We start from the raw sequence: 13,307 nt of genomic DNA, 5'->3' as shown, positions 1-13,307 counted from the left end.
CTGGCTGCAGGAGAGCGACCTTTGTCCCCACCCCCCCTTCTCTAGGAACTGCCTTCACCATATAAGGGAAGATAGGGCCCCAGAGAGAGAAAGAATGGGTGAGGGGGTGGGGAGGCAGGTGCCAGCCAGGTCCCTGGGTGCTCGGAGCCCAGCGACAGCATGACAGCCAGAGGTGATGTGCCCCACCCTTGGCTCCTAAGCAAGCACGAGGCATGGGCTGGTCTTCTGCCTGGCGGCCAGGCCCGCCTCACTGCAGGCAGCCACACCGTCCAGGGGGGGTCAGGAGCACCTGGACCCTTCATCTTACCCACCAAGAGAAGGAGGCTCAGCTGTCCTCCCTCCTTCCCTGGGGGAATGGTTCATGGGGGAGGAGGGGCAGGACTCCTGCGTTCTAGAAGCCCCAGACCCAGGGCTGTAGGGCCAGCACTTCACACTTGGGCCCCCTCCAGGACAGATGGGACACTGGCACTCTAGAGTCTCTTCAGCAGGACCCTCGCTTAGAGAGGGCCCCAGCGGGCACAAGTGCTCTTTCTGTACACGCCTCTCAGGATCAGTAGCTCCACCTGCAGATTTTATGAGTTGTCATAAACCAGTGCCTTTGGACTTTGCTCTGCCACCCTGTCCCAGAAGCCAAGGCTTCCATTTCCGACCCCTGACTCTAGGGGACTCATGGCCTTCAGGATGGAAAGGAGTGCAGCCCTCTCTGGCGTGGGTCTGGCTGACAGACCGGCTTCCCACACAGACTCAGCAGCTGGGGCAGCCACCCCCCAACCTGCACAAATTCTCCCGTCCCCTCTGAACCCTGGTCCTTAGGAGGGTGAATGAAGTGGGCTGGGTGAGGGCAGACCCTCCTCCTCCTGACCACGGCTCCCAAGAGTTCTGGAGATCAAATGTACAGTAGTCTGCCCTTATCTGAGGCGGATACATTCCAAGATCCCCAGTGGATGCCTTGAAACCATGAATAGGACCAAGTTCGATTGCCGGACGCTGTGGCTATAACTTTTGCAGTTTGAGCTGCAACAGCAAAACTGGCAAGAATGGATAGACCCACCTGCTGCACATGAGAGCCTGTTTCTCCATCTCTCTCCCACACTGGGCTCCGGCCTTGAAGAGAATCCCAGTCTGATTGTCAAAAAAGAAAAGAGTTGTGTTGATTTGTGTTTCTTTGACTACCTGTGAAAGAGACCATTTTAAAATACATTTATTGGCCAGGTGCAGTGGCTCACGCCTGTAATCCTAGCACTCTGGGAGGCCGAGGCGGGCGGATAGCTCGAGGTCAGGAGTTTGAAACCAGCCTGGGCAAGAGTGAGACCCCGTCTCTACTATAAATAGAAAGAAATTAATTGGACAACTAATATATATAGAAAAAATTAGCCGGGCATGATGGCCCATGCCTGTAGTCTCAGCTACTCAGGAGGCTGAGGCAGGAGGATCGCTTGAGCCCATGAGTTTGAGGTTGCTGTGAGCTAGGCTGACGCCATGGCACTCACTCTAGCCCGGGCAACAAAGCAAGACTCTGTCTCAAAAAAAAAAATACATTTATTGGCTATGTCTTTTGTGAGTTTTTAATTAACTTGTTGGAATTGTTTACATATTTAGTGTTTTAAGGCTGGTAACTTGCCTGTCATTTATGTTGTACTTTTCTCTAGTTTGTTGGTTACCTTTTTTTTTATATAACTTTTTATTATTTCATAATTTATATTTCTTCCTTTTTTTTTTGTTTTTTTACAACACTGTGACTTGGGATGTTGGTTACCTTTTAATTTAACCCAAAACACATACATGTTTTTAAGAAGTTATTTCCAATTTCCTTGATTTTCTATGATAAATGCCAAATATATAGAAAAGTAGGAATAATAGTATACAGATTCAAGACTTAACATTTGCCGTTGTGTGTATATATATTTGAAAGTAAGTTAAGGACATCATACTTCAGCCAAAATATTTAATTTTTCACACATCTAAGAATGAGGACATGCTCCTTCATAACTGTAATATAACTTTCACACCTGAAAATATGAACAATCTTTTCTAGTATATCTAATATCATCTTTCCAGTTCACAGTCAATTTTCTCCAATTATTTTCACAAGGACTTTAACAGCTGGTTTTATTGATATAGGAGCAAATCAAGATCATGCATGTCCTTTGATTGCTCTATCTCTTCAGTACTTTTTGTTTTGTTCAGCATTTTTTAATCTAGAAGAGTCCTTTCCCTTTTTTTTCTGACATTAACTTACCTGAGTCAAAGACAGTTGTCTTGTAGAATGTTCACACTGGCGAGCTCTCTCCTTATGGTATTATTGAATTGGTTCCTCTTCCTCTTGTACCTCCCACAAGCCGGAAGTGCATCCAGTAGGTTCTGGTTTAACACTGTATTTGAGAATACTTTATGGGCCTGTGCTTCTCAAACTGTAATAGCATAAAGAATCACTTGGGAATCTTGTAAAGTATAGAACTTGATCAAATAGGTCTGGGGAGGAGCCAGAAATTCTGCATCACTAGCAAGCTCCCAGGTGATGATGCCATGCTGGGCCTTGGACCACACTTGCAGTAACATGGTCAAAAGTGGCGACATTGCATTGCTCAGGAAGTATTCAATGTCAAGTTATCCCTGCAGGAGCAATGCAAATTTTGAACCTTTAGTTACCTCGGTGTCTGCCAGATATCCCACTGCAAAGACACAATCCTCCCTCTTGCAGTCAGAAGTCATCTGGGGTGACCAATTGGTACTGGCAGCACAAAAGTTGTTGACTTTTTATTTATCACTTTCTACTTCTCCTTTAGCAATATTCGTTTTGTAATTACTTTTTTAATGTCTGTCCCTCTCCCCCATGTTTTGCTCACTGCTGCACCAAAGAAGCTGGTGCATAGCAGGCATGCAAGGAATGTTTGAAGGAAAGAAATGGAATTTATGATGTCTACTTTCAATATTGTATTGAGGAAGCTGAGTGCATGGTTTTTAATTTCAAACTTATTTTATTTCAAAAAATTAATAAATGTACCCGGTGAAATAATCCAAAATGCAAACAGATATATTCTAAAACGTGTCCCTTATATCTTAGATGAATCTCAGTCCTCCAGCCCTACTCCTCAGGATTGGCCACAAGTATCTTACCAGAGTGTACAAAAGTATACACCTATATTTGTGTCTATTTTTATATTTCACCTGAGTGGGAATACACCATCACCATTGTTATGAATCTTACTTTGTTTCATTTACCGGTATGTCTTGGACACCATTCTCTATTAGTTTATACTGTTCTACCTCATTGTTTTTCATGACTACAGGGTATTCTCTGGTATAGATATAACAAGGTGTATTAATATTTAACCAGGCCCTTATTGGTGGACATTAGGTTATTTCAAGTGTTCTGTTACTACAATGACACAATGCATACTCTTAAACATACAAGGTTACATATACATATGTTTTGTCTACAGGGTAAATTCCTACACTTGGAAATGCTGAATCAAAAGGTGTCTGCAGGCTACGCGAGGTGGCTCACGCCTGTAATCCTAGCTCTCTGGGAGGCCGAGGCGGGCGGATCATTTGAGCTCAGGAGTTCGAAACCAACTTGAGCAAGAGCGAGACCCCGTCTCTACTATAAATAGAAAGAAATTAATTGGACAACTAATATATATAGAAAAAATGAGCTGGGCATGGTGGCGCATGCCTGTAGTCCCAGCTACTCGGGAGGCTGAGGCAGGAGGATTGCTTGAGCCCAGGAGTTTGAGGTTGCTGTGAGCTAGGCTGACGCCATGGCACTCACTCTAGCCTGGGCAACAGAGTGAGACTCTGTCTCAAAAAAAAAAAAAAAAAAGGTGTCTGCATTTAAAAAATGTTTTTGATGGATAATTGTCAAATCACTCTCCAAAGAGGTCATACCAGTTCACACTTCTGCCAACAGCGTTGTTATCATGGCCTGTTTCCCTGCATCCTCTGGAGTGTGCGTGTGTGCGCGCTTGCGCTTGTTCTGTTACCAGGCTTGGCTAGAGACATTTTCACCTCTGACATCTCCAAAGCCAGAAGTTAGGTCACCTTCCTCCTTCTCCTTCCCTCCTGCCCCCCAGAGCCAACCAGCCAATCTCCTCCTGCCAAGTCCATCTCTTACCTCTCATTCATCCTCCTTCCTTCTCTCTTTGTTCTGCTTCTGCCTCAGTTTAGGCCTTCATTCTCCACCTTTGGGACCATGGCTGTGGTCTCCTAATAGAATCTCGTGTCTGTACCCCTGATGTGGCTTGCAACGTGCAGCTGGCAGGTTTGAGCACACTCTTCTCTTGCTCAGCGTCCCTCAGGGTCCTTCAAGGGTGCCCACTGCCTGCAAGAAAAAGGCCACTCCCTTCATCTGCATTACCTGCCCCCTCCTGCATTCCACAGCCTCATTTCCTATTCTCCCCCCTTGTGTGCCATTCCAAAATTTTGGTCACTTCCTACACTCCCTGCTGTGGTTGGCCACTGAGGCTTTCTTTTCTCACTTCCTCTCCCTGTGCACCCTCCTTGCTCAGGCCACCTTCACCTGACTCCTCCTTTCCAAACTCCTCTGAGCCTCACTCCTGCAGGGAATGTCTTCCAACATGCCCAGGGCCGCCCAGGTGGGGCTACATATCCCTGGCCCTCTCCTGCCTGCCATGCGCTGTCCCCACTGCATTTGCACACTGCGGTGTTTAGAGCATCTGTTTCTCTTTGCACACGAGGCTGTGAGTTCTGTGAGAACAGAGGCATAGCCTGGTCCTGGCACCGTGCCTGGCACACAGTAAGCACCTGATACATGTGGTTGGGTTGAACTCTATGTGGGTGGAGGGTGTGTAGGTGGTGGTGGTGGGGGAAGCCTCACTGTGGTCTCTTTCAAAGTCAGGAGTTCTGGTGGCCTCTGGGATGCAAATCTGGGGCATGGGGGGAGGGGTGCAGTTTGCATGGAGAGCAGGAAATAGAGCTGGACGGGAGGGCTGGGTACATATCTAGCCAACTTTGGCTCTTGTGGCTGAGGTGAGGATGCTGCGGCAGCCTTCTCCAGGTGGGTGCTTCCAGTCTCTTTTCTAACTGGGAATAGTAGTGGCGGCGAGGGGATAAGGGCCTGTTTCACACACCGCCGGACTTGGGTGCTGAGCAGCACCCGGGGCGCCAGGAGACGGGCTTGGAGCTGGATTCAGGAGGTAAGGTGACGAGTGGGAGGGACTGGGGAGGTGGACCGGGACCAGCATTCGGGAGGCACATCCCTCTTCCCCCACAGATGGGGATGTGCCTCTCAAATGGACTCTCGGGGCTCCCCACCCCGCAGAAGGGTGAATGAGGCGACCCCCGAGGTTCCAATCTCCGGACGAGGGAGGGGCAGGGTGTGTGCCCGGGGGCTGGGGGAGGGCGGGCCCCGGCGTCCGCGAGGACCGGGTGGCCTCTAGCGGCCAGCGTGAGCAGCAGCCGAGGGCGGGCCTGGGAGGGGCGCGAGGGCACTTCCTGCCAGGGCCTGGGGCTGCCCAGTTTCGCAAAGGAAGTGCTGCCAGGGCCGCAGGGGCGGGGGCAGGAAGTGGGGCGGAGGCTCGCGCCGGGGCGCGGCCAATGGGGGCTCAGAGGCCGCGGTGGACCGGCCCGGCCCCACCCAGTCTGCGCGACAGAGCCTCCAGTGCCCGAGCCTGTGCCCCTGTGCGGCCAGGGCTGGCCGCCAATCTCGCAGGCTGGCCCGTGTCAGTCCGGCGAGAAGTCCTTGTTCTCCGCGGAACCTGGCCTCTCGGGTTCCCCTTCTCTAGCCTCTGCCCTCGGGGCCTCACCAGTCCCGCCCCTGTCCCCTGCTCCGGGGCACAGGCCCCGCCCCCACGCATTCCAGGGGCCGTCCCTACCGAGGCATTTTAGTTTTGCTTTTCAGCTAATAATACCGAGTGGTCTGTGTGCAGGGATTTAATCAGCTCTGCATAGAGGTCATATCTCCATTTTGCAGATTACATCACTGAGGCTAAGAGAGAGTAATTAGAGTACAGCCTGGAAGCACACCCTGATCCAATTCAGAGCTACGCCTGAACCCCGCCTCACTCACATTCCCCTGGGCCCCTCCAAACCGCTTGCAGAAGTCACACTGCTTGCAGAAGTCACACTGCAGTCACGGGCGTAAGACACCACACACCCCACTTCAAGCCCCTCCCCACCATAATAACCACAGACGCAGGATGGGGGGGTCTGGCTTTTTCTTTAGTTCTCATCACACTGTGAGGCTCTCAGAGAAGGCACTTAGATGGGAAGGTCACCCAATTCAGGCCAACCATATCCCTCCCCCACCCAGCTGGAGCAGGGAGGGCTACATCTCCACTTGACATCCCCCTTGGCACTGATATGTGGGTCCCCTTAACCGTTAGATCCTGGGGAGAGCCCAAGGCCTTGACCTCCAGACTCAAATGTATGAGGGTTTCAGAGTTGAGGACAGGATGTCCTGGGAGCTACCCCCAGCCAGCAGGGGGCAAGGCAGGGGGCTACAGGGGGTGAGTTGGCACAGGGGGAGGGGGACAGTTTGGCCAGTCTTCCTGGAGACCCCCAAACCCCACAGGAAGGTCCCACCTCCTGCAGATCCCTCAAAGGCACCGGTGAAGTTGGGTGGGTGGGAAGGCACCAATTAGGTGGTGTAGAGACCCTCACACACTTAGCTGGTGGACCTAGCAAAGTGCTGGGCACAGAAGGTGCTCAATAAATGCTTTTTGAATGAACAGAGCAGAGAGGGTGTGAAGGACAGGACAAGGCCCCTTGGCCCAGCTCATTCCATTCAGAAAACAGCACTTTAAAAAATGTAAAAATCCTATCCCTCCCTCCCCCCAATTTCTGGGCCTAGGAAAGGGTCAAGGGAGGGGTGTCTTCCCCTACCCTTCCCCTAAAAATCTATATACACATATACATATTTATATGGCACCACAAGGGGTCCTGCCTATGCCCCCACACTCAGAGCCTGGGGAGTGAAGCCCCAGGCCTCGGGGTGGTTAAGGCAGAAGTAAGGGGCTAGGGCTTGGCTGACATGGAGGGCAGCCCTCACCCTGGAAAAGATGGACTGTGGGGCCTGAGGGGCAGACCCCAGCTCCCTTCACCAGTGGTAACAGGCCTCTCTCCCCTCCAAAGGCAGAGGCAGAGATTGGTGGGGGCTCCCACATCTCAAGGGAGGAGGTGGAGAGGGGACTGTTTCTCCCCCAGCAGCCTAGAGCTGACCCAGATGTGCCCCTGGGAAAGCTGGGCAGGGAAGAGGGGGCTCTATGCAAGGCACTTGGTGTCCACCATTCCCAGGCTGGAGGTCCAAGGTAGGGGGCAGGAGAAACACTGCCCCCCCCTCACCCCCTGCTCCAAAGCAGAACTGGAAGGGGCCAAGGGGCCCAATTTGGCAGCAGAGAAACATGGCAGCACAGAGAGAGGAGACAGAAAGGGGGAGTGGCAGGTTGGGCCTCCCAAACTCCCTGAGAAGCAGGGAGAAGAATCAAAGGCACTGACACAGGGGCTCATCGTCCTCGGTGCAGCCTGGTGAGGCTGGTGGGGGAGACGCCTGCTTCCCCGTGGCACTCAGCGTGGCAGTGGCCCGTGGGTTTTCTTAATGAAGAACACGCCTGTGCAGAGCCAGTGTGGGAGGAGGTGTGGGCGTCAGTCAGGGGCAGGTCCTGGCCCCATTGCCCTCACTAGCTCCCAGGACGAGGTTGCCTGAGCACTGAGTACACGTCGTCCACACGGCTGAGTTGCTCGAAGAAGGGGAGGAGGTCGTGGAGCTCTGTGTCACTCATGTTGTCAAACCACGAGGCCACTGGTACCTAGGGAGATGGGTGTAGAGAGGTGAGGGGGGCAGGTGGCCACAGCACCCACTCTTAGGTCATGTAGCTTCTAAAAACCCCTTTGAACCCCAGGGTTCAAACTATTTTGATAGCAACCCCCAGTGAAACACATCTGTGTATGTAACAAAGCAAAGTTTCATGAAACAATTCTTAACTTTACTGTTTTCTATTCTATTTCATTTTGTTAAAATCCCAATCAGGACCCACTAAATTAATTCCATGGGTCGTTAGTAGGTCACAACAGGCAGTCTGCGAAGTTGAAACTGCTCCACTGCCCAGCGGGGCCGCTCGCCCATGGCAGGCGGTCTGTGCACAAGCGGAATGGGCTGAGTGGCTGCAGCGACAGGGCGGGGGGTGGGGGTGGGGGGGGACACAAGTGGGTGGTGGGCACAGGCAACTGAGCAAAGAAAAATGAACTAGGAGGGCACCAGCCCCCATACACCACCCGACTTGGCCAAGGTGGCCTGAACAGACTAACCCCATTCCTGCGTCTCAGCCCCATCCCGCCCGGCCTGCACTCACGGCGTTGTCCGGATGGAAGACGTAGGAGGCAGGCGAGTTGTCCAGGATGAGCACCCGCCGCAAGTCACGGCCCAGTCGGCTCAGGTCCTTCACGTAGTTCCCCCGGTGGAAGACGCAGGACTCTCGAAACAGCCGGGCCCGGAAGGCCCCCCACTTATCCAGCAGGTCAGCTACTGGGTCTGCGTACTGGGGGTGGGAGGTGGGTCATCCTGGGGCCGAGGGTGGCCCAGAGGTCCATCCGGCTGCACGTTGGAGGCGATGGGAAGGCAGGGTTGCCCCAGGCTCCCTGGGGGGCTCACCTTGGCCAGGCTGGCAGTGAAGAGCACGCACTCAAAGAGCTCGCCCATCCGCTGCAGGAACTCATCCACGTGAGGCCGCTTCAGCACGTAGACCTGGGGGGTGGGCCAGTGAGGGGACTGCTGGCCCACAGGCCCGGTGGGGTGGGGTGGGGGTGGCTGAGGGCTGGCAGAGCGTGGGTGGAGAGGGCAGAGGAGGACCGGAGAGGGGTTGGGCCTGCAGGCTCCGCTTGGCCCACTGCCCCAACCGCTGTTGGGGAAGCCACCCACCCTCCCAGGAGAGGATCAAAAGGAATTTCCAACTCCACTGGCTTCAGATCCCACCTCATGGGCAGTCACTAATCCCCAGTCCCTTACCCCTCAGACTCAGCCAAGTGCAGGATCCTGGGGGCAGCCCCTCACCCCAAGGTTGCAGGGCACCGGTCCCCGAGCCAAGTAATGGAGAACAGGCTGGACAGCACACAACCTATCCTGAATTACTTGAACTGGGTCCCGGGCAGAGTGGGGCAAGAGGGCATGGCATGGGGTCCCAGAGGAGGGACCCATTCTCTGTGGGCCTGGAGCTGTGCCAAGTCCCTGAGGTTCTTTGTGACCCTGAGTAAGTCTCACACCTTCTCCAGGTCTCTAACATCCCACATCAACCAAATTCCCATCTGGGGCTCTCCGCATTGGTGGGAAGAGCCTGGGGTCTGGAAGGCAGATGCCAAGCCCGCCACCACCTCCTCCTGCCCCTCACCTGGTGGACCACCCCATCAATCTCCACAGGGATGATGAAGTCAGCGTTGTTCACTGGCTGTGGGGGGAAAAGAGCCGCTGGAGCTGGAGCGGTGAGCCCCCAGGGGCAGGGCCCAGCAGGACCTCCCTCCCAGGTCTGGGCAGGCCCCTCTTAGACCCAGGCGGAGGGCTGCTGGGCAGGGCCCACCTTAAAGGAGCTGTGCACCAGGGTCTCATCAAGGTCAATGACCACGCAGATCTTGTCTGAGTCCTGGGCCTTGGCCTCCGGGAGCAGGTACTGGACCGGGCTCTGCTGCAGGGAAGGACAGAACCCAGTCACATCTCCTACCCAGCTGTTCCTCCCCCAGGCCCCTACCCAAGGAGCCACTGGAACAGTGGGGAGACACCACCCTCTTCCCAGCTTTGCCCCTGCCAACTCAGGCCACCTGGCTCTCTGGGCCTCATTTCCCCACCTAGAGAACCAAAGTAGAGAAAAGCTTCTACTTATGAGTGGGAAATTTAGGATTCCCTTAGCTTGGTGGCAATTTTGGGGCAGACAGAGTCAGTGGTTAGGACCTGGCAGGGAAGATTACCACCCTCCTCTGTACCTTCCAGGGTCTATAGGCAGGTCATGAAAAGCTTGGTCAGGAGCTCCTTCCCCTAAACCCCCTCCAGGCTAAGCCCGGGTGCCCCTACAGTCCCCACTTGGCCACCACATACCTTGGGGATGGCACCATTCTCCTCCACGAGTAGGGGTGCCCCACTGTGGGTGGGCAGGGCCTCCCCATCATCACGGCAGATGCAGCAGAAGAGTGAGTGGAGGATGCCCCGGCTTCGGGGCTTCTGGGCGGCTGCTGACTTGTGGTCACCTGAAACAGGGAGGCCCAAGTTGGGGGCGGTGTGCACACCAGCCTACAGCAACGTGGCTATGTGCCCAGGTGCAAACCCTGAGCTGCCCCCTTCATCAAGGGAGACACACTGATGGCTCCTGGCTTTCCCTAAAATGCCCCTTCCAGGGGCCCCAAAGGTCCTTTGCTCCAATTCCCCTGCAGTCCCCCCTCCCAAGTAGGCCCAGTGTGGGTATAGAAGCACACATCTTAGGAGGTGGGTTGCCTGGACAACTGGGTGCTTGGGGTGCACTTACTCTATTTCTCACTGCCCCATGACTGCTGATGGGTCAGCCCCACTGGGGCACCTCCTGTCCCCACCTTACCTGTGCAGCCCCTGTCAGGAGAGCCAGGGCCTGGGGGCCAGGCACTGTTCCTGCCCTCCAGCTATGCTTTCCACCCCCGTGGGTCCAAAGTCCTCAACTGAGGCCAGCCCCGTGGCAGGGGGTGCAGTCGCTGGCCTGGGGCTAGTTGTCCAGCGGCCATCTGTCAGCCCTCACTGCTACGTCCCACCCCGCCCACCCCGCCCACGCCTACGACCTGGAGCCCCGGGAGCAATGGACTGATTGACGGGCCCACCCTCCATTTGCCTTCCCACCTCTGCCCTCTTTGGGTTGGGGGGAGCAAGGCCCTGGTGGGAGGTGGGCAGACCTGGGGGGAACTTCCAGGCCCTGAGGTCCACACAGGGGAGGGGAGGGGCAGACCCCCACCGCCAGGCCGCCCGGGCGCAGCCTCTGCAGGGCGGCGCGACTTCGCGGGTCGGTGCGTGTGTACCCAAGCCCGGGCGCGCAGGCGACTCTTGTTAGTGCCGGCCCTTCTCTCTTTGCCTCTGAAGGGCCCCGCGCCTCCACGCCCGACGCGGAAGTTTGTGGGAACGTGGCTGTGTGTTGGCGGGAGATCCCTCCGAGCCTCCCCAGCCCGCTGTCACTCGGCGCCCCCTCCCAAGACCCTACCGACCGCAGTCCATAGGTGGGGGCGGAGTCTCAGCGAGCGGCCTCCAGGCGCCGTCCTCACCGCCCCCCCAACTCCTGGCCCCATTGGCGCCAATCGGGGGGGAGGGGGAGACGCCCAAGCACCGTGCACTGCCAGCCCCGGAGCCCGCGAAGGGGTCCCCTCTCTCCACCCCTACCTCAGTTTCCCTGCCTAGAGCGGACTGGAGCGCCCTAGAGGCGCCAGGCCTCGCCCCGTGCCTCGGAGCCTCCTTCGAGTTCAAACTCTCTCCCCACTCCCTCTCGGGCGGGCGGGGAGCTTCGGGCCCCGCGTGGCGGGCGCCCCGGGCGGCCAAAGTGGCTGCCCCGGGACAGATCCCGGCCCCCTCCCGCACTCCTCCCTCGGCGCCCGGGCTGCCGCAGCCCCTGTACCTTTGCCCCGCAGCGGGCCCCGAGCCTCCTCCTTGCTGATCTGAGTAATGACGGCCGAGCTGTCCATGGGGCCGGGCGCGCTCCGCTCCGGCCGGACTCTGGCCCGGGCGCCCGGCCTCCCCCCCGGCTCAGGCCGGAATCGGGGCGCGGGGGGGAGGGGAGGGGTGGGAGGGAGGGATCCCCGCAAGCTTCGGAGGGGAGGGGAGCCAGGTTCTGGGGGGAGGGGGAGGGAGGGGGCGCGGAGGAAACTTTGTTACAACATGGAGTTTCCTCCCCGCGAGGCGGATGCAAACATGGAACCCAGGCGCCGTTTCAAGGCTCCCCCTTAAAAGGGCAACGGCTTCGGCGTGACCTGGACTCGGCCGCGGCTTTCATCACTTCTGGGGCCGGCGCGGCTAGGAGGACTGGGAGGCGGGCCGGGTTCCTGCCGCGCTCCAGGGGGCGTCGCCTCCCTTCCTGCCGCCCGCCGGCGGGGCAGAGCCTCTGCGGCTGCGTGGCAGGCCCTGCGCCCGGCCCGCGGTTCCAGGCCGCGGAGCTCCTGGGGCCAAGGTCCGCCCTCCCGCCCACGCGGGGGAGCGCCCGAGGGTGGCACGGCTCCACCTCTGCGCATTCCGAGGGCTTGGGACTAGCGGCTTCTCGCTTTCTTCACGGGGGAAACGGAGCTAACGCTACCTCATCTGCAAAATGGGTGTTCTGTCTCGTGTGTTGGTCGCAGGGGCCACCTCGCAGGGACTTCGTGAGTGAGCGAAGGTTGTTTGCTAGCTCCAGACAGCTGTGCAAATCCACAGAAGTATGCTTTTTTTTTTTTTTTGAAACAGAGTCGCTCTGTCACTTGGGCTAAAATGCCCTGGCGTCAGCCTAGCTCACAGCAACCTCAAACTCCTGGGCTCAAGCGATCCTCCTGCCTCAGCCTCCCGAGTAGCTGGGACTAGTGGCATACACCGCATTGCCTGGCTAATTTTCCTATTTTTAGTAGAGACGGAGTCTCGCCGTCGCTCAGGCTGGTCTCGAACTCCTGAGCTCAAGCCATCCTCCCGCTAGGATAACAGGCTTGAGCCAACGCTCTGGCATGAAGTAGGTTCTTGATTGTGACGTCACCACCACCGCGGTCTCCGAGCGAGATGCCTGGAATCTGTAAGGCGTGAAAATTCGAACTCCCCACTCCGGGCACCGCCCGCTGACCTCTCCCAGCTGGCCCACCGCGCCCGCCACCTAGCGTTCCCGCCCAGGGGGCCCGTGCACCTCCGGACTCGGGGCTGTCGTAAGCGCTGTTCCCTCCGTCTGGAAGGCGCTGTTCCCATCGCGGAGCCAAATCCCGCCGGCCTCAAAGAAATGCCCCCTTCCCCAGAGGCCTTCCCAGAGCCCCTCCTCTACCCCGCACGCCGGCCGCTCCGGCTCTGGCCCTAAGGGTGGGGTTACTGGGATTTGGCTGTGCAACCGAGTGCCCGGCACGCGCCCGCACACAGTGGGCCCGGAGCCCGACCGTGGGGCCTGAGACGACAGCCGTTTAGAGGGCTTTAGCATGCCTCCACCCGGGACCGTGCAGACACGCCCCGGCCGGCGCGGGCCCGCGTGTTCTTCCCGGGGGCAGCCGTGCGCCGTGCGCGCCGTGGGGTCTGCGGGCTGCGATCTTCCTATCATTCGTCGTTACTATTTTGTGTTCGCAGTTTAAAAATTAATACTGACGCCAAGCCTCGACAAACACGCCTCGCCACTTCCTCCCCGCCCCGGGCCTCCCGG

The 13,307-nt window shown here is 56.8% G+C and overlaps 1 protein-coding gene across 2 annotated transcripts; it reads right to left on the bottom strand.

The window, feature by feature from the left end:
- Window positions 1-6,159: 6,159 nt before the first annotated feature.
- Window positions 6,160-11,960, bottom strand: CTDSP1 (CTD small phosphatase 1). Of its 2 annotated transcripts, none has more exons than XM_012740247.2 (7): window positions 11,568-11,960; window positions 10,040-10,188; window positions 9,528-9,629; window positions 9,342-9,398; window positions 8,609-8,701; window positions 8,310-8,495; window positions 6,160-7,766 (listed from the first exon to the last, which is right to left on the bottom strand). In XM_012740247.2, the coding sequence occupies exons 1-7, from the start codon at window positions 11,632-11,634 to the stop codon at window positions 7,638-7,640; spliced, it is 783 nt and encodes a 260-aa protein (XP_012595701.1). In that variant the 5' UTR covers window positions 11,635-11,960; the 3' UTR covers window positions 6,160-7,637. The 2 variants fall into 2 exon arrangements, with proteins under 2 accessions (XP_012595701.1, XP_012595700.1); XM_012740246.3 differs by having other exon boundaries at window positions 9,528-9,632; window positions 11,568-11,956.
- Window positions 11,961-13,307: the final 1,347 nt, after the last annotated feature.

The sequence above is a fragment of the Microcebus murinus genome, chromosome 8, assembly GCF_040939455.1.
Source record: "Microcebus murinus isolate Inina chromosome 8, M.murinus_Inina_mat1.0, whole genome shotgun sequence".
NCBI classification, from domain to species: Eukaryota; Metazoa; Chordata; class Mammalia; order Primates; family Cheirogaleidae; genus Microcebus; species Microcebus murinus.
Note: the sequence above shows the minus strand (reverse complement) of the source record. Positions and strands in the feature narration are given on the sequence as shown.